The 21524-nt window shown below is 36.8% G+C and overlaps 1 protein-coding gene across 8 annotated transcripts in view; it reads right to left on the bottom strand.

Annotated features, from left to right (window-relative positions):
• Positions 1-21524, bottom strand: part of MARK1 (microtubule affinity regulating kinase 1) — a 57372-nt gene that overhangs the window by 5657 nt on the left and 30191 nt on the right. For 3 of the 8 annotated variants that reach the window (XM_041401023.1, XM_041401025.1, XM_041401029.1), the window contains 12 exons: positions 20760-20825; positions 19738-19808; positions 18689-18745; positions 14758-14994; positions 14549-14668; positions 10456-10555; positions 9746-9858; positions 8349-8502; positions 7076-7269; positions 4376-4476; positions 2074-2232; positions 1020-1274 (listed from right to left, as the gene is read on the bottom strand). In XM_041401023.1, coding sequence (XP_041256957.1) covers positions 1020-1274; positions 2074-2232; positions 4376-4476; positions 7076-7269; positions 8349-8502; positions 9746-9858; positions 10456-10555; positions 14549-14668; positions 14758-14994; positions 18689-18745; positions 19738-19808; positions 20760-20825 — 1627 coding nt within the window. Of the gene's footprint in view, positions 1-1019; positions 1275-2073; positions 2233-4375; positions 4477-7075; positions 7270-8348; positions 8503-9745; positions 9859-10455; positions 10556-14548; positions 14669-14757; positions 14995-18688; positions 18746-19737; positions 19809-20759; positions 20826-21388; positions 21521-21524 lie in introns of those variants that run through there. The other 5 variants (XM_041401024.1, XM_041401026.1, XM_041401028.1 and 2 more) reach the window with 4 other exon arrangements.

Raw genomic sequence — 21524 nt, forward strand, 5'->3', positions numbered from 1 at the left:
CACTGACAACGGTTGACCAGCTTTGATGTAATACTTGTTTGCTCTTTAAAATCAGAGAACAATTCTCCCCTTACAACTATATGAGTGCTGGAGATACCAATAATGGAGGATCACAGTCTTGTATGTTCAAGCTTCTGGAAAAAGAAAGTAATTCATACAGTTTTTTCTTTTTAGGTCTTCATAGGAGGTATTTCTTAGACATACACTGATGCACTATCCTCACCAGGGGAAATTAATAGATAAATCACTGGTAGAAAGAGGCAAAATGAAAATCAAGTCCCCTTTTGGGAAAGCTCTTGTGACTGCTAAATCAACAGTCACTTTGATCTTGAACAGTGTATTTGAAGACCTTTCTCAGCACCTCTCCTTACAGGATTATTACTGATAGCATAATCACAGGAATGAATGCAGATCCAGGATGTGTGGGTTTTCTTCTTTCAGAAACCTGAACTTACACTTGAAGAAGCTGCTGACATAAAACAGGCTGTATGATACTGAAATACTATTATTTTCGCACTTCCAGATTTCTGCCTGCTTCTAACTTCTCATTTTTTCACAGATTTTAGAATTACCTGAACTAAATTGTGAACACCTACTCCTTTTAAGCACAGCAATAAAGTGATTGTAAATATTGCCCTTGCAACAAACTGCATCCAATTAAAAAAGTAAAATATTGTTAACATTAAATAATGACTTATTTTGAAGTCACTCTTTCAGTATTCAAATGAATTTAATTGTATCACAGCTGTGAAACAGGGGTAAAAGCCCCTTTTGACCAGCATTCTCTTGTTCCTTTAAGATAAAGAAGGAGAATAGCTGTTCAAACAATGGTTACAATATATACACAGAAGTGAAACAAGGCAGATTCTGGAAGGAACACACAAACGAAGTAGCATTCTAACTAAATTTATATTTACTTCAGAGTTAAACTGGAAATTGTCAAAGACTTTGCAATTAAACTCCTGCTTACAGGCTGGGCTTTTGTAACTCTTTTTTCTCTTGAAACTCGAGGTACCAACCTGCGAACAAACTTAGAAGTGATCTTGCTGATGATGCCTGTGGACGTCCCTCTCCTGGCGTGCGCAAACGCCCCAGTCTCGTGGGATGGCGAGGCAGGTGGGCCATTGTAGGTGGCGTTGCGCCGCTCCCGCAGCTGCTCCCCGTGGAAAGTGCTGCGGCTGGAGCTGCCCCGGGGAAAGCGGGTCCGGTCTGGAGTGGTGGTGCTAATGCTATGAGCAGATGGGGAGGCAGCAGGCACTCTTTGAGTTGCACTGCTAGGAAAACAGAAGCATAAATAACAAGAAAGACCAGGCTAAAAGCCCTCCTACATGACAACTGTTTCTCAAAGACAGGAAAGAAACCCCGCTCTTGATTCCTTTAAACAACTGAATGTGCTACTGATTTGCTTTTAGAATTCATACTTGGCTTGATTTTACAATGAAAATATCTCTTGATTATTTCTATCTCAAGTATTAGAGCTGTGACAAAAAGTATACACAGATAATAGGACAAAAGGAAAAAGGTTAAAGTCTGTAGTGATATCTGAAAGTGTCCCCAGCTCTCTTCTGGAAAAATGTGTTCATTAATACCCTTAATGCACTCCCAAAAAACTTAATGGATATTTCTTAAGTCATAACCTGACCGAAATAAGTGTATAAAGTATTCAGGCAGTTAACAGAAAGAACAACTATACCATGGTGCTTTTAGACAACAACGAGCTTAGCAACCTACAAATCAGAGAAGTTTACATTCCAGTATTTCATTTCAATTGATGCTGGCCTGTGTTGTACAGTCCCATCTAAAGCAGTCAAATTTTTAACTACTTAAGTTTTCGAGAAGTCTCCAGAGGGAGGCATCAAGGAATTTCTGTAACTGTATGCAAACATGTGCCATGAACAAAATCAGGTTTAAATAATCATTTAATAGCCACAATACTCGAGTAAGCTCCTATTTAAAACCAGAATGCAATGTGGCAGTTTTGACTGGATTACAAACACTTTGATGTCTGTCACAAACTGAACAAGAGCACTTCTGAAGTGCACAGCAATAAAGAAATGCCCACCAATCTGTTACCTTGGTCGGTAAGCTTCAGTACCATCTTTGATGGTTGGCAGTGTGACTTTGATAGGGTGACCAGAAGCAGACATGGACTTTTGATGCCGAGGGCGTGTGGAGACAGAGGCCACTGCAGAGCCTGCCGAGGATGTGCTGCTTGCAGACATTTCTGTCAGGCTTTTCCATGGTAGCAAGGCAGCAGGGATGGACAAATAGGAAAAGAAAGGTTAGTGTAAAACCCCTTACAAAAAAGAGAGAAATGAACTAATTTATTCTTTTAGAACTCAGCAGTACTGCTTAATTAAACAGAAGACTGGGTGACCAGGCCGCCTTAGTCAGCTAAAGAATACAAAATTCTAAGAAAATTATGTTAATCCATAAATGAATTCTCCATATACGTTAAGTTAGACCTTTTCTTTCCTCCCACAATTAAAGCACATTATTCAAAGTAATGAAGAAAGACTACAGTGAATACCAGGACATAATAAAAAAATACCGGAAAAGAAATTCACGAAGACTTAAATAGACTGATTAAACAGACTCTCCTTTTGTGAATACCCTTATTTGCAATTAAAACAAACATCTAAAACATGAAACAATTGGAACTGCTGTCACATTATCACATGGAAGTGACTGGTTTTTAAAGGACCAATTTGTCGTCCTCTGGACAGCATCCTCCAGACACTGCTGGGCTGAGTCACCCCTTTTCAAGTACAGTTCCTTCTATCAGTACTTTTATTTCTCCTTCCTTAAGTGGCAAGAAAGATGAAGTAGTGGCAAAACTATTGTGCCATTAATTTTTAAAACAAAAGTCAAATGAATTAAGGCAAAATACAGCTTTGCCTCTAGAAGCATAAGTGAAATTGCATTAATAATGTATTAGTAACTGGAGTCCCACAGCTAAATATCTGTAGCAAAGAGGTAAAGACTTCAGATGAATAATTTGATGACACAAGACATTCAGCTGCACCAAATCCAAATTCAAGTGCAACACAACATCTTGTAGGAAGGGCAAATAATATAACTCAAAAGAAAATTCTTCCTAATTTTTCAGAATATGCTCAAAGAACTGAGCACAGTATTCACTGCCCTCATGAAAGAAATATAGATTAAGAATCTTTCAATACCATAGGAAAAAAATCAACTGTAAAATGAAAAACTTTGGAAAAAGTCCCTTCTCTTTACAGTATTTTATGTATTAAATCTCTTGAAAGAAAAATATCTTTGTCAGATTAGAAAAAGTATTGTAATACATATTACAATGGTCTATCAAAAAAAATCTGTTATCTGATTTATTTTATCTTTTCAGAAAAGGATTGTTACTACCTTTGTTCAAATACTTGAAACCATACACAAAACTCTGGGAAAACACTTTTGAAAGCACCCATCCAATAATTTGAAATTAAAATGCTTTAAGGAAGTACATTAAAAAGCAGAAAACTAATTTTAAGTGTTTAATTAAACAGTTGTTTTTCATGTGTTCCACAGCTCATAATTTTACTGTAAATGAACAACCCTGTATTTATTTCCAAAATTTTATGCATCATTAAAAAATTCAAACATTAAGACAGAAAACAAAAGAAAACTAGTTTACCAAATTCTCTATTTTGTCCTGTGAGTTTTTAAATTCATTTTACAGTAACTGTTGTATTTGAATAGCTTGAAAAGCATCAGAGTAAGAGCTGTTATTTGAACCTAAATTTTAAAAACCCAGTTTTTCTTACTCTCCATTAAAGCCAGTATTTTATTTTTCAGTCAAATACAGGGGTTAAAGAACACCAAGGATGAACAAAAGATTTTTAAAAAGACTAACTGGCAGTGTTAAACACAATAGTACTTAACAAAACATACTAAACTGAGCTTCATTGTCATCCCACAAATAGACACAAATTGGTTACCATCACTATGAAAATACTATTTAGGCAAAAAACTTATATAGAAAGCAACTGACAAATTTTAACCATTTCAGCTTTTTAATTATTAGAGGGGAAATGAAAAAGGATCAGGCTACACTGTCAGAGTAATCCATCTGAAGCTCTCCACAGCACAATTGCCTACTTAGCAATTAGATGTTAGCACAGTTACTTCTTCCTGTGTTGGGAGACAACCCTCAAAGTGTCCATAAAAAGAAGCAAAGGCCAATTGACACATTTAGCTTAAAAATTCATTGCAAACAAAGAAGCAGCAGTGGAAGATAAAAATACACACCTGGACTTTATGTATTTCACACTGTGATTCATACTGGTATTTTGCACAACCTGCTTCTTCTGTGCCTCACTTCTTGTACCCAAACTAATAAACAAGGAAAGTTGAACAATACCTGTTGTCCTTCCCATTCTGTACAGCAGAATAGCGATCTGAAGAACGTTCACAAACGTAAGTGTTCCTCCTTGTCATTCCACTACCAGAAAACACATTATTCTAGAAGAGAATTAAGATTAAAGTTAAATTAAATACTTTCTACTGTATATATGTTAGAGAAAAATCTAAGCATTGGAAGAAGCAAATCAAAACAGTGTTTCAGCCACTTATGTATATCGCTAATGCTTTCAAATGTACTAAGTCAATCTGTCAACACAAATCCCTTATATCATCAGCTGCTTTTTCCAATACCTCATTCATTATCTCATTACTGCACCACTGAGAACACACTGAGAGAACACAAGGAAGTTTAATTTTGCTGACACGAACTTTACTAAGTATTATTATGCAATTCCCACATACTGTGTTCTTGTATTATTTGTCCCTGGGATCAAACAGACCAGGATCCTAGAGAACACACCTATGGCTAGCTGAAAGGTTTTCCGGTACAGCGTAATTTTCCAACAAGGGCTCCCTTTTCTTGCCCCTGTCAGAAGAGCTTTCAAGAGGAAAATGGAAATATTATCAATCTACGTCAGTCAACCCAGAAATTATGATGTAGATAACATGGAAAACACTTCTTGTTGCAAAAATACTGATTGCATTTCTTTCTGTTACTAATTTCAGTTTGGATAGACTTCCTAAAATAAGCACAAACATATTCTCTATCCCTACCAAGCACAGGTTAGCTACTGAAGACTTAGCTTTAGTACATGACATACAATTCTCACTTTTCAATGGACTACATACTGAATTTGGAGTGGGAAAGGTTGCACTGTGCTAACATTACATTCTGATGCCTGCTGGCAGTATACTAGACTCAGGTACTGTAGGACATAATGAACTCTGCAAGATTTACTGTGTTTAGGTCTCTCTCACCTACAGCTTTTCAGCATTAATATGACCCCACAGAGACCCCTTAATAAACTGTTTTAAGGCCAAATTGTAAGGAAGATTAACAACTGCAATAACTGTTTCTGAAATTAAACTCTCCTGAGTTACACAAATATGACTGAAAGGTCATAAATATGTTTTCAAGAAATTCTGCCTTTCTGAAGGTAACATCATTACCCCCAAAGTTACAAAAATATTTTTAAATTATCCACATTAAATTAGATTTTTTTAAAATTTAAATGTTAGAGTTTTAAACAAAAACATTCACTACCTGTGTAAGCTGCTCAACCTTGAACTACTGTTGTAATATCAGACACTAATATTCCCTAATCATGCCCATCACAAAGTCTTTCAAAGTCCTCAATATAGTAACAGAGCTAAAAATGCACAAATATTGAAGTTGCCATCAGCAAGTAAATAAATTTCTCATTCTTCACAGCAAAAATACTCCATTTAATTAGTTCTCACAAAGCAGAGAAATGCTTGTGACATATCAGCTTTTACCACACATGACTCTAATCAGCTTTGGGGCAAGACATTTTGGAAAAGCTCAGATATGAGATCTAATCTTACAAGACTCAAAGTTCCTGCATGCAATCCACACAACCATAATTTCAAAGACTTTTGCTGGGGTGGGGAGACAACAACCCTATTTAAAAAAAAAATTAAAGCATGTGCAGATGTATTGCAGACACAGCCTGCAGAACATTAGAAGTTAAATGAACTTCAGCATTTATTTTGCTTTCAGAAAATCCTAATAGAAATGCACATCGTCTTTCCAGAATATCCAAGATGGGAGCACATTGCATCCCAAAGGACAATGAGAATTCTTGCTGCAAGTCCAGTATACTAAAAAATGGCGTTTTTTTATTTAACAGACCATGTCTCCTAAATAGCACAAAGTACACTTGAATATGAAATCATGATTCATGCATATTTTTTTCTCCTCATGAACTCTTGCTCCTAAGTAGCTGTTTAAACACCATGCAGTATTTTTTCACTTTGAATCCTAAACATCAATCCTACTGCACATGAATTATCAAAAGGCAAAGTAGATGCTTTCACAGTAGAAGAGACAGACTCTCGAATTTGGAACAAAGGTGTTTGAGGCAGTAATATGATAGGAGTTTACAGAACTGTGAATATTGTAACAGAAGCACTAAGAAATTAATAATTTGCTAGTTCAGATCCTTAATACAACAGCCAGGTTGTAAATCATATTAGCAGACAACATGCACCAGGGAACAAGTGGGTTGTTCCCCCTCATCTCACTCCATTTCTGAAGTCCAAAATTAAGTGGTTTCAGAGAACCAAACAGCCAAATTTACAGAGAAAGTTCATGAGATATATTACGTAGGATTAATCAATCAATCAATAATGAAACCTCTGAATCAGAAGTCCCTTGATTTCCTTGTAGACAGACAAGCATTAGAAACCAGAAAAAGAGCACTCCATATTGGCTCCATTCTCATGTACTTTCTTAAATATCCAGTATTTTTCTTGACAGAAACTGAAGTTTGCCCAAGTGCAGACATTCTCATGCTTACTGTTATGTTAGAGTTAGAAAAAGTAAAGTTGGGGGGGAATGGAAAGGTTTATTTTAAAAGGCATCTACTGTAGCCTATTTCTGTCTGCCAGTAAAAGTTACCAGAAATAGACTTAGTGGCTTATGCAGTACCCATTATGTCTATAGTAATCTTGTGCTACACATTTTGTTTAAATAGAGAAAAATAAATATAACAAGCCAAAAGCACACCCAACTCACACTGGTAACTGCACTTGACTTCTTTCTTTCTGGACCCACAAGTGGACTTGCAGCCATCTCTCCTTTGGATCCCACTGTAGTGCTGCCGAGTTTGCGTGAGACATCCTTATCCCAGTCCTCTTTCTGCTCACTTTCCACACTGTTTGCCTGAGACCTTTTTGTGTATGACACAGCAGGAGGAATCGAGGGGCCAACTGCCAAATAAAAACAGAATTAATAAATACCTAAAAATAATCACTGCATTTTTCTTGGCCAAAGTAGCTTAAATATAATTTCACAAGTCAAAAAAAAGCATTTTAACAACTCTGACAGCAAACTCAGCACACAGACCAACCTACTAAACCGAGCTGTGACAGCCTGTGTTCTTTTTACCCACTCTCTCTTCACTTCCAATTTGCAGTTCAGAATTACTTCCCATTTCACATCAATATGTAAAACCTAGAAGAGCATTTTGATTCTCATTTTAAATCCATGGAATTTGTACAGTATTATGAAAAAAGGAATTAAATTATCTTTTCCAAAAAATTTTTAGTACTTTTTACTGTATATCTTTTCCTCTAAATACTATGAAATATTATTTTCCCCTGAAAACCCTAAGCCTACTTCGTTTACAAGCATGTTTACAGTTGAAAAATATCACAATTCTTTTCCCCTCATCATTCTTTAAAATGTTTTGGGAAAACTTGTCCATCAGCAGACTACTACATTCCTCTGAATAAAATCATATCAGCTAAAAAAATGCAGAAAACAGTAATGCAAATTAGGCAGAGAAAAGGGCAAAACATTTTAGAAATATTTATAGCAATTTGCCAGCTGAGGAAAAAAATCATCTTTCACTTAATGTTTTAAATACGTATTCTTTTTTGATAGAAGCATTTTCACCTGAAAATGTTTCCTGAATACTTTGATAAATTTGTTGTCTCTTGGAAGGAAACAATTTGGCCTCACAGCCAAATGTGATAAAGGTGATAAATGTGATAATGATAAAATAATTGGTCTGCTGCCCTTGGGGTTATCCAGAGCAATAGCTACCATTAGTTCCTAAACACAAAACACCCTCAGTGGCTCATTTAGTGAGTCAACCAAGTAACAAGTCCAAATAATTAAATCTGTGAGGTGCACGGATCCAGATTTACCATAGAAACCTTCAGACACACATCACGATGAGCGACACAACAAATGCACAGAGTGGGGGCCCTGCCAGGCTCACAAAACCCTGCCTATTCCCACTAAGATGTGTCTGTAACTTCACTTGCTGGAATGTCATCCCTACCGTGGTCGCTGAACCGCCGCTGTTTCTGGTTGGTGGAGATGCTCCGCTGGACCTTCAGGTGGGCGGGGGACTGCACCGAGCTGTTGTTGAGGTCGCTGCTGGGGCGAGACCTTTGACCCAAGTTGCTGCTGGACAAGGAATCACCTGCTTCAAACTACAAGGAAAACAGGTGTTCAAAGCATAAACGAAATTCAACACTACTGGTACTGCTATAGCATTATAAAGCAAAAAGTTGCAATCAGAGGTGCTTATTTAAAATTTCACATTGTATCCAGACTTGAATATTCTTCAAGATTAATTTTATCACTTAATCTGTGTTTAATGTGTTTTAAAAACACATAGCTAAAGCTACACAGTTAATGAATGCTCAAAACAGAATTAGAAGAATCCTGACAGAAACAAAAACGGTGCCATTTTAAAAGCAAAACCATAGAATGGTTTTCCCTGCCTTTTTAAATTTTATTTTTAATCCTAAGAACATTCCTAGCTCCAGAACAATTTTAAAATGCACTGGACTGAGTCAGAAGGACTAAAAAAGCAAGTACTGACTAAAGGATCCTTTATGGCTTTCAAAACATCTTTATAAGGTGTGTATCTCAGCCACTGATTTGTTAGTCTTTAAAAAGCGTTAAGTTATATGTAAAAGCAGAGGAAAAGACAAATATCCTCTTCTAAGCAATTTGAGCCAAAATGTTTTTAGACAGATTCCCTCCATGCTCTGCCATCAGAAGGGAATTCTGGCTCAGAAATGTGAGAAAATGCACTCAAGGATGCACAGATCAGATCTATACTTTCTTGGAATTGAAGGAAGGCCAACGAAGCAGCAGGGAAAAAAATTCCTTCAAAAAGAAAGCCTTGGTCTCTGAAAAAAATCCATGTGGTCCCAAAAGATGTACAAATCCTTCTAGTTCCAAAACAATCACAAGATTTTCTGCCACAAGTTTATTAATTACTACAATGCAATAACTTATTGAAATAATCCAATATACTATAAAACAGTATATGAGTGAGAAAGGATGAGCAAATTTCTGAGAAATAAAGGATGTCACACCTGAGTAGCCAGAAAAATAATTGCTGTTAACTATTTCAGATTTTAACTGAAAACACACATGACAAGAAGAAAACTCAGCACTTAGAAGTCATGGCACTTCAGATTAACAGCCAGCTTAAAAAAAAAAAAAAAGCAATTTAACACATTTACAAGCAAACATAAACATACTGGAGGATTTAATTTATTTCTTCATATGGGAACTAGCAAGTTATCCAAGAGCATATGAAAGGGGAAAGATATTCATAAGTTATCAATCACAAAAAAAAAGTTACAAAATAATTAATAAAAACATCACTCAATCCAGCAACATATAAAGGCCAAACCAGAAAATGTAAACAGCACTTACTTCAGGTGGTTTTCTACCCAGAAGCAGGTAAGTGGCCATGACTTCATCATACTTTTGGTTTACTAAAGATTCATGGATTTCTTCTCTTGAAAAGCCCATTGTGACCATAATGTCTTAAAGTAAAAAGAGCCAGATATATCAGCAGAATGTGTTTGGGTATACTGACGACTTAAGAACAGTGAAAATAGAAAGCCAGCCTTATAATTTACAAGTAACTAAGGTTCAAATCAACCCACCGAGGTTTTTTTGCTGCGCAAAAATAGAAAATGCTACTAGCTCCTCTCTTGTTATTTTTATAATGAAAACTCCCAACTATATTATACAACTCTTAACTAATTTATACAACATTCAGTGTTATTCAACAACAAATAAAACACTAGAAACTATGAATAGCTACTGAGCCAAAACAGTAACTTTCTCTAACAACAGCGGGCAAGTAGTGTTGCCCCCATAAGAAAATCTGTCTCCTTCAGTCTGTTAAATTCTGTACTCTTATTTGTCTTTTGCTGTGCTTGTAGATTGATGTCAGCTCAGTGAAGTCACAACAGTAGTTATAAGGAGGCCATTGTAATGGAATTTCTCAATTAAATAAAAAGAATGCATTTTACTTGTATAATGAGATTGTACGCCAAATTTGTAAGAGTTTAGTTTGCCTTCCAAGATAAAACTGCCTGTGTGCACCAGATGCAACATCCTTCTGAAAGTCTTACCTATTCTTTTGGTGTCATTGAAATCTGGTTCAGGCTCAGTATATGGCTTTAGTTCTTCTTCTTCATGGCCAACATTCATCCACCGATCCTTCATGATTTGCTAAGAAAATAAAAGAGCTTTAGGCCAACATGCCCTTTACCATACCCCATCACACTTGTGCTAGCTTGTCTAATAAAAATCAATTTAAAGTTCATAAGTCTGAATAGCTGCCCTTTCCCTCATACCTTTTCTCCTCACATCTTATTTTTCTTTTATCTTTCACATCCTTATGTTCCCATAAGTTCATTCCTCCTATTTACTATTCCCTATACAATCACCCTGCCTAAAATACCAAAAAAAATCACTGAAAAACAAAATCTTTCATTTTGTTCCTTCACTTCCTTGCGCTCCTCTTGGTTAACATCCTAAGGTGCTAATGCAATACCAGTTCTATCATGATAAAGAGCTCCTTTGAATAATAGCAAAGGAAGTGTTTAGAAAGGTATAATTCAGGAATGTGCAGATGCTTCCTACAGTCATTAGTTTCAAGATCATGATGCCAACTGGTCATTTTTTCCTATGGATCTTCTCACTGCACTTGACCTAAATAGGTTTCCAAGTTTGGCTGGAGGGACAAATGCCTCTTAACTCTCTCTATAACATGTAGTTATTTACTTCAAAAATTTCTCCAGCCTTCTTTGCAAAATTTTCTTCTGTTGTGGCCTGGATCTTTTTGTAGGCCTTCAAGATTGATTGTCTGGAATCCCTAGCCATCACAATTTTTCCTTAAGAGTATATTCAACTTTAAATAGCTAAAATCATTTTCCCTCCTAAAGCAACAGGCACACGTGTCTCTTCAGGGGCAGATGCTAACTAATACTGCTCACTACATGGACACAAGAACAACACAAGTGCCAGCAAATCAAGTTTCCCACAGGCTCGAAATCTGCCTTGCAAACACTGAATTAAGTTATTTCTCACAAAGAGCCAAATACTCAATTTTCCAATGATATAACCAAATTCTTTGTATGTAGTGCTGCTGCCGAATTACAGACCCCAGTAGCTGTACCCTTACAAGAACAATACAGAACTTTGTGCCAATTAACATTTTGCTGACAATAACACTTAAAGACTTGTTCTATCATGGAATTGTTTTTTTGGCTTTGGAGGGGATAAAGAGGGAGGGATGGTGAACACATACTGCTATACTGTATTTTTGACATACAGAGCATGAGTCTACTTGACAACAGACTTGGGTTATGTATTTGTAGCCTTGCAGGAACAAGAGAGACTCCCCTAAGAGTGCAATGCACTCTCTGCAATCATAATTTTGTAAAGATACTGTTAAATAAATCTGAAGTTTAAGCATGATGAAGTGGATGACAGAAATCACTGCTCAAATTCTACCCCCCCTTCTTTATCCTTCTTGAATTAACCAGCAAGCCTGAAAATTCCCACTAACAGTTTTTAATGTCTCTTCAGTAGGTGGATCTAGAGTTCAATGTAATCTGCTCTCTGATTCTACATTGCTCCTTGCTTCTGTCTTTTAAATACATGATCTCAGAGGCACACTGAGTTAATGTACAACTATTAAACAGACTCTTACAATTAAGCATTTTGAAGTGACACAATCCAATTCCAGGATCAATACTACATTTGTGTAAGTTCTGCCAGGCTTTCAGTCAGCTGATTAAAGAGCAGCAGATTTGGTGAGAATATTTAGAAATCTGACTCAAACTGTACTTCTTAAACATCAATCCAAACTAAATTTCAACCAACTAGATATTACTGATGATTTTTCCCTCAATTTTCAGGAAAGCTATCTAATAAAAACCTGGTCTGGCTCAAGTCCTGTCTGCGTCAAAATTATTTTGCTTTATCACACTCTGTAAGCATATATCTGCACTGGAGAAATTTCAGAGCAACACTATGCAAAAGAATTAAAGACTGGGGCAGAGGGAAAGAGGAATTTGTTGAAAACCTGACAGTTAAGAAATATTTTCTGACAGTACATTTTTCCCATCATTTCCTGGGAAAATTTACTGGTTTATAACAACATTCTCTTGTTTCGAAAATGTTTCTTCTTGGCTGCAACCATGAAAAAGTCCAGAGGAAGCATTTTAATAAAGATTTGCCTGGTCCTTACCAGAGGACAAGTGCGAAACCTAACCCATATGGTGCTGGTCCTGTGTGCATCTCAGTTTTGATGCTGATGTCACTGACAAACATCCTTTTGGATGGTCTGCCAAAAACATGCATGGGAATTGAGAAGCTGTACAGCTGGGACTGGGCAAATAATCAGAGAGCAAAGCACAAAAAAATCCCCCCCACACCTAAGATGACACTGTTTTTCCACTTTTAGAAACTTCCAACAAATTTATATTTTCATTCTAAACATGTATTTTTAGAAGTGTTCAGACAGAAATTTCTTTCCAAACCACATACCACACTTTTTAATTCAGCAAATGTGTTTTCAGGAATATTCCTTTGAAAAAGAAAGGTTGTGAATCCTCTCCCCCCCTCAGGTTAGCATACTGGATCAAGGTCAGTATTTTGGAACTGGCTCAAGACGCTTGGTCACATATAACATTTACTCTCTCTATTCCATGCAATCTGACTGCCTTGTCCTTGCAGAGAGGCTGCTATCCAACACCTCTCCCCAGGGCCAGGAAGGAATTTTACAAAAACTGGGTAACACTACAAAAAAATACCTAGAATGAAAGTGAAATTAGATTTGAAGAGAAACTGCTGAAAATCCAGAAGAAAACCCAATAAAAGAAAAAACTATTTCCCTAAAACCTAAACATGACACAGGTAAACTGTGATCTTTGAAGTGACTACACTCTTACCATTATGTCCTTCATAATCCTTCAATAATCACAGAACATAATGAGCACATATCAGTAAAGCAGAAGCCATCATTCACTATTCTCTCCAGCACAGATTTTATTCAACTTAAAACTATTTATAAAAAGCCATAAATCAGCATCAGCTCAGAATGAGTTGCATGCAGACAGAGCTCAGTGAGTGCATGCTTCCTTGCACAGGTAGCCTCCATGCCAGGAAGCATAAGTCATGCCACTACAAACAGAAAGCTGCTTAAATAGGATTTATTCTCTGGAACACATCCACTGCTCCACAAGTGTAGAAAGATGAAACAAAAGTCACTAATTATTAACTCATGCTAATACTATTTTAAAAGTCTTCTATTTATCTTCTGCTCTACTTTCATCTCTATGGCAAGACGTTATTTAAAAAATCCCTTCCTGTTAAAGAATTCATGCAATAGAACCAGGCAGCTTTTAGAGTGAACTCTACACCAATTATTTGTTAAATATCAGCTATGCAGCAAGTATTATCCAATACATCAATCTTGAACAAAACAGCCCCTTGAAAAATACAGAAGCTTTTAGACATCTTACAAGTTATGCACAGATATTTTCTGCATCACATGATGCAGAAAATTAACTAACAACAACAATCATAATTCATTAGAAATCCCCAAAACAGATTTTACCCAAGGGACACAGCAGGAATTATTAAATATATAAATTTGCCAGCTACTCAGAAACAAAACCACCAGAAGAGGGAGAAGAAAAGCTCGAACTAGCCATCATGACCTTACCATTCACAGAGTTCTTAGTGTTTACATGTGTTACAGCTCTAAAACAAATTTCACACTCTTTTCCATCAGCTAGTCATTCTTCTTCCATCTATCCTTTCTAAGAAGTCATGAAAAAGCTTATGGAACTGCCTGCTGCTAGTCTTGTTTTTCTGAAAAACTCCTGGAAGATATTTACAATCTTGTCCTGCTTTCCAAAGATTTTGAACTAGCTCCATTATCTGACTGAAGCAAGTGGGAACAGTTCACACTTTGAAATGCTCTTATTTTAGTTGTTAGTCAGCTGCAATTAAGGTTATATTTTTGTTGATTAACCCTTTCTATTTTCAAGCTGCAACTGTTTCTGGGACACTTACTCCCTTTTTTTTTAACAAGACTTTTGGGCCCTTAAAACAAGTATCTATCCTGAAAAATTAAGGATTCTCAAGCAACTGTGGTATTTTATTCTTTCTTAATTTGAGCCCCCTTTTTTCCAAGACAAAATTACTTACTTCCAAGCTGCCTCGTTTTATTGGATTCAGTACTAGTAGCTTCTTCAGTAGATTTTCACAGTCTGTGGACATATAGAATGGAATGCGGTACTTCCCCCTCAGTACTCGCTCCCTCAGTTCCTGTAAAATCAGAGTTTTAAAAGATGAGCTCCTGATGACACAGAAGATTTAAAGCCAGCAGAAGCCAAGCTTTCATACTGTAACTGTACCTTTAGATTCTGACCATCAAATGGAAGTGATCCACTCACTAATGTGTACAAAATCACACCAAGGCTCCACACATCCACTTCAGGGCCATCGTATTTCTTTCCTTGGAAAAGTTCAGGAGCAGCATAAGGTGGGCTGCCACAAAACGTGTCCAGTTTATTACCAACTGTGAACTCGTTACTAAACCCAAAGTCTGCAATTTTAATGTTCATATCTGAATCAAGTAGAAGGTTTTCTGCCTAAGAGGAAAATAAAGGAGGAAGAGGACAATTTTTATACCAGATTAAGTATAAATACATATACAGTGCAATATATAATTTATCAATAAATAGAAAAATTATGTTTCTAAAACGGCTCACCATCTGCCCCTTTCTTGCAGAGTAAAAGAAATTAATCCCCCATACATGTTACAAGGACTGAAAATCAGGAATGTTTACTCGAGAAAATATAACTATTAAAAGCAGCTAAACAAACTTAAAAATCAGCTAGTGAATCAACTATGAACATTTTACATTCTGGAAAAAATAACTTAGTTCAGCTTTAGAGTGAAGTCTAGACATCTCAGAATAGCAGTTGAAGCTTTGACAGGTTCATGTCAATTTCTGATGCCAAGGAGAGTAAAGCTAATCCTAGACATCATCGACTGTTATGCCAGAGTAAATGTTAGAAGGAATTCAAGACTTTAGAAGATACCTTCTGCTTGTAATATGAAACACTTCAAGCTACATGCTGTACTTTAGCATTCTGTACCAAAAAATCCTCTCCCTTTTATTATTAGTGTTTGCTTCAGCAACAGCAACACCAAGGTGTCAGCACTCAAGTCTTTCATTCTTCTCACACAGAATGTATTCTATACATCTAAGATTAATGGCTGTGCAGCAATCATGTAAATGCCATGCATCACATATACATAGATGCAAAGTGTACAGATACCTGAAGAGTCAGTAAACATATATTATATTTAGCATCACAGGTAGTAAAAAGATTAAAAGGGTGAAGTTACAGAAATACCAATATATTATTGGGGGAATAAAGTGATTTCTCAAAATGCAAAGATGCTGCGCAAGGAGTGCAGCAGAACTGCGCAATGTTTATTTATCTAACTGGGTCTCAGCTCCTGATCTGCATGCCAGCAACACAAGACGGCACCAAGCAGAGCACAAATCATACTTTTTCAACAGGAGGCCAGATGTTAACCAGACTAGAAGGTTTAACTTATTGCCAAACAACAGCTTTACAGCGAAGAGACATCCCTCATCAGATGCTGTGCTCAGAATTAAGCCCAGAAAATACAGAAATGTTTCAGCTCACAATCAGAGAAGCAGCAATCTAATTGTCAGCAGTTTTGATTAAAAGGGTAAACATGACTTTGTCTGAGTTTGTTTGAGCTTGTTTTCAATAATTTTGCTTACACTCTGTGAACAGAATAGCAGACAATAACTACCAGTATATCAAGCCAATAGCTGCACAACAGAATTTAGCCTTTATCATGAGTAAAATACAGCCCATTTTTACAAACTCTGTCCTGGAGAATATTTTATTTTTCCAAGTCAAGACATGTAAATCCCAGCTGGTTCCAGCTGATGTGCCTGCAGACAGACTCACAGATCTGTTTTCCAGATTTGACAGCTTTCTACACAACTTCACAAAGTTCTCTTTCCTTGTGGTGACAACAGTACTGCCAGTGCAGCAGCTCTGTGATTACAATAGTCCTCCTAGTTCAACAGTACTCTGCTACCCAAGTGCCCCATGCTTTCAGGTTCCTTACTTCAAACAAAAACACCAAAAGACCTTTTAACATAAAACATAGAAAGATGATGCTCTTGTTGATTACCTGTTCAGAGCAAAAACTATGATCTGAAAAGATAAGTTCTGTGCATCACAGGATGAGTAAAGCTGGAACTGATTACAGCCCTTTCTAAATAAGTTGTTTATAACTACAAAGGAGACAATTTTTCAACCAGAATAGCCTGGACAAACTTGCATATTTTCTTACACATCTCTCCAGTTTAGTCTGAAAAAAACTTGTAAATAATAGTTTACCGTGTTATTAAAACCAAAAAGTCTTATCAAAAATATCCAAAGTGGTGCTAGACCTCTGTCTCGTTGTGCTGCAATATCAACTGCTCAATGTGCTGATACTGCAGAGAGTCAACAGAAGCAGATGAGAAAGCAGACACCACTTTAAAGTTGGTTTTCCTTCTCTGCAGCTCCATGAGAAGAGTTTTAAATGAGACAGAGATGTCATATCACTTGGAATGAAGAGACGAAGCAAGAACACCTCCTCAAAGCCACACATTTAGACTTTTTGCCTTTGGAAAATGTATTTATCATCGGCTAGGCTGACTGGCTCTCAATCACATTTTACTCTGAACTTTTCAAATGAGTCTAGCATAACTCCAGCCAAGAGAAGACACTGAAAAAAATCAAAAGTTATTTTGGAGCCTGCCTGGCTGCCTTGCAAACAGGAAGGAGATCAGCAGCAGACTCCTCATGGCAGGTAGTTCCTGTGTGAATGCTGCAAAGCTGTTTTGCATAGGCTTGAGAGCACAGCCTCAAGCTGTGTGTGCTGTGGAACTAAGAAATGGAAGAGAGGTGGAGGCTCTAAGGGGCTCTGGGAAAAAGAGTAAGATGCAGGATGCCGAGTAACTGCAGGGGTTAATGAGGCAAGATTCAGTCACATAGCTGGGCTGAAGGAGCCAGAGCTAGATAAGCATGAAGAGGTGCCTGGCTCCCTACTCCCAGGCAACCCAGAGAATGAGTGAAGGGCTTGTCCTGGCTCACCAAGAGGTCCCTGGGTGCAGCCTTCTGCAAAGCTCAACAGAAGTGGCTGCAGTAATCTCCAGGGAGCTTGAAAAAAACATTCACAGGCTCCAAACCATCAGGCAACATATAGAGGAATTTTTTTAAATCAAGATTTTGGTGAGATCCAACCCTTTTTTCTTTCCTTGCATTCTGACTTCAGAGTGCTGGGCAGGCACCTCCATCATCAGATTAAAACGCTCCTGGGGCAGGAACAACTCAGCAGAAAAGGATGTATTTATTTATTATGCATCCTCATGCGCAGGAGTCAGGAGATTGACAGTTATCAGGGAACGGATTTGTAAGAATGAGGTTGAAAGGGTGCTGCAGTGCATTATAACATAAGACAAAAGATACTGGGGAAGAAAAACCCTTAGGAATTATTCAACCTCAGCTTTTCACAAGTATCCAGATACATTAGTAAGAAAGAGCCAACACCAGTGTTTTCTTTGTAAATGTTCAAAGACATCAAAGCAACAGCAGAAGACAGCTTTTAAGTGGGTGAGGATGATGTCCAAGTCCCATGATACCTAAACTCGGCAAGAAGACAACTTCAGGCAAGGCTTAGGTTGTACCTGCATTTGCTGAACTCTTAATATGGTCTGGTGGTTTACACAGATACATTACTAAAAAGGATTAAAAAAAAAAAAATCAATTTGTTTACCTTTAATTGATTTTCCTGCCCAAATTAAACACTAGAATACAAACCAGGAGCTCAAAGAGATTAAAAACTTAATGTATTTCTTATAAATCACCAAGGAAAGACTGTTTTATATATCCTTGCAATTAACTGGAAATATTTTAAATAAGTAGTGATGGCTGATATCAACTGATCTTCTGCAGCTTCACTGTGTAGATACCAGCATGACAGCAGGTGTAATTCTTTGGAGAGCATGTCTTTTTCTTAAAGCCAAAACTGGAATGAAAGTAACACACAAGTTCTATTCTTGTCTCTTCCCTGTTCCAAGAGGCAAGCTACATTATTTTTGCAATTCAGGAAATTGAGAATGAAATACAAGTGTTAGTTCCTTCATTCACATGTTTGAGGCATTCACAGGCAGTGGCAAGGATATATAGAATGAAATTAAGTCTGTATGATAGGCAGCAAAAAGAAAAGAAGTAACAACCTACCTTAAGATCACGATGAACTATGCATTTTTGATGACAATACTGTACAGCAGATACAATCTGAAACACCAAGATGATCAGAGCAATATTTTATTTCAACTTCACTATAATTTTTTGCATATAATTTAGTAATTTTGTTTCCTGATATGATCCATTAGAATGTAAGAAATTAATAAATAAAGTGTTTAACTTAAAAAATATTCATCCAAGTTTCTTTCATTAAAGCTTAAATAGTAAAACTAGAAAATCCCTATAAGCAGCTCATTTTCCTACTAATAAGAAGTTTTATGCATACCACTCAAGATAACTGGAGAACCATATTTTTAAAATGCAAATCACTCAACAGCAATAACTACTGAAAGAAAATTAATCCAGCTTTCAAGACAGTAGCCAGATACATCAGCTCAGATTTTATCTTTTAAAATATCAACTGCATATCTTCGCAATTCATTCCTAGCAGAACAATTCATTCAACATTTTCACATCTTTCACATATATAACAAAGAACAAGTCTGAAGCAGCAAGTTAAGAGCAGGTTCATTACATTAATTATGTAACTTAATTCTGAAAAATACCAAACTTGATATATTTATCTGATTAAAGCTTTCCCAAAACAACCACTAAAACCAGAGTAAGAAAAGGATTAAGATGAGAAAGTCTGTAATAAGAATATAAAAGCCTGTTATAGAATAGCCTTCATACAAAACAGTGTGACATGACATGCCATCATATCAACATCTCTAGATAGAATAGCTGTAAAATTCTAAAATATTCAGAAAAGGATTTAAACCTCAAGTGAGTCACAAGAAAAAAAAAGTGACTCTTAGGAACACTGACTAAAAGAAAATGTAGAACAATTTTACTATTTTTAGACAGTATAGAGGAAGCAAATATTTGTCTCTTCTGGGATTTTTCCCACTGCAGCTTTAATAAGCATTATCAAAACAATTTCTGATTAGGTAAAAGAAGTTTGCTCATGCTCATGTCTATCTGAAAGCAACATAAATAGAAACAATAACAACAAAAAAAGAATGGACACATTAATTTCATACCTGCCTGAATTTTGAACGAGCCTCTTTCTCTTTCATTCTTCCATGTGCAACTAGGTAGTCAAACACTTCTCCTGAGCATGACAAGGACATAACATCAGTATTTATTTTTTTTACTACCATACACAATCAAAACATGCTTGAAAATAACACAGACCCCACAGTGCTCCCCTTTTTGAAGGGAAAGGAAATAAACAGCCAAGAAAAATTCCTTTTGACTTTTAGTATTGGATTTCATTCAGACAAGTAATAACTAAGAAGTAAAAATGGAACCCTTCATACTAAGACTTCTTCAATTTTTAAAATTACTTAACCACGGTGAAACAAACAGAATCAATCATGAAAACCAGTCATAATGTGCGTAAGACACATTGCAAATCAGGCAACTTATGCACCAGATTTGTTTTGCACATCTCTAGTGGCTTCACTGAACGCCATTTATATGATTTCTGTTTATTCCCACTTATTATTTTCTTAATAAAGCTGCTCAAATGCCTTTCAGATCCTCATCTTTGCACTGTCTTACAGCAGCCTTTCCTAGCTGGTCACTGGCGCTGTGCTGGATTCTCTTCCCACATTCAAACATTTCCCATTCAGATGCTAAGCAGCTTCTCAAGCAGGCACTCACTATCCCTCTCACTATGAGCCTGCTGGTTCCCCTTCCTGTGTTACTGATTCCCATCCCGGGATCTGCCTCTTCAAGTACTTTGGCACACATTTGTAAGATAAAACGAGGCACCAGTGCTTGCCTAAATATAGTGGATAAATAGGAGTCAAGAGTTTTTGCCAGAATCAGTGCCAGATTATCTCCTGATACTGCAGCAGGAACCTCAGAATAGGAACTACCCTTGAGCACAAACTTAAAAGAGGCTGCTTAACAGAATCAAGAAATCCTGCCCTCAGAGGTCTGCTTGAACTGCTCTGAAGGCCAGATTGAAATAAACCCATTAAATCCATAAAGTGTTTTTTAGGCATGTAACTGGCATTTCAGTTTACCCTTAACGCACATTTCAGAATCCACTTACCCCCACTGGCATATTCCATTACCAAATACAACGTCTTTTCAGTCTCAATAACTTCAAATAATTTTACTGCAAGAAAAATGAATGAGAAAGAGATTGCAGCCAGGAGTAAAAGCACAGCACAAACAAACAATTATACTCACGGAATGAGTATAATTTATGGCCAGTGATAACACTAAATCATACAGAAACTTTATATCCTTTAGGTTAGCATTCTCTTGAGAGGGAAAAAGACCAAAAATTAATTTCTAAATCACAGTTGATAATAAAGCATATTAATTCACAATTTTCTCAGAAGTTTATGCACACTGTACAAATAAGTTCATGCTGAAATTAGTGTTTAGTTTGACACAGACTTAAGATTATACAAACCTCCCCTGTTTTGCTAGCAAACTGCTCACAGTCAGAAATCCAAGATTCTAACCGACTAAAAACCAAGTGGATACCAGAAATGTTAAGTCTGACTTTCCTCATATTGCAATATAACCACTCATTTAAGACAAACACACCCCACCACCACCCCCAAGAAAACAAAAAACGGCAGAAGCTATGAATGCTGAAAAAGCAACAAACAATTCAAGGGATGAGAAGGGAGTGCCTAGCATGTAATAACTTGTACACCTCATCCATACCTTGTATGCAACAAGCCCTCTGGCCAATTCAGGACCATTAACTGTCTCTGGAACAAGACTGTCCAGCCCTCCTCAGCCAGAAGAATTGTCATCACAAAGTAGGGCCCTGAAGCTGTGGGGTAGGTGAAAGAACTAA

Source organism: Onychostruthus taczanowskii, unplaced genomic scaffold (genome assembly GCF_017590055.1).
Source record: "Onychostruthus taczanowskii isolate IOZ18803 unplaced genomic scaffold, ASM1759005v1 scaffold183, whole genome shotgun sequence".
Classification (NCBI taxonomy): domain Eukaryota; kingdom Metazoa; phylum Chordata; class Aves; order Passeriformes; family Passeridae; genus Onychostruthus; species Onychostruthus taczanowskii.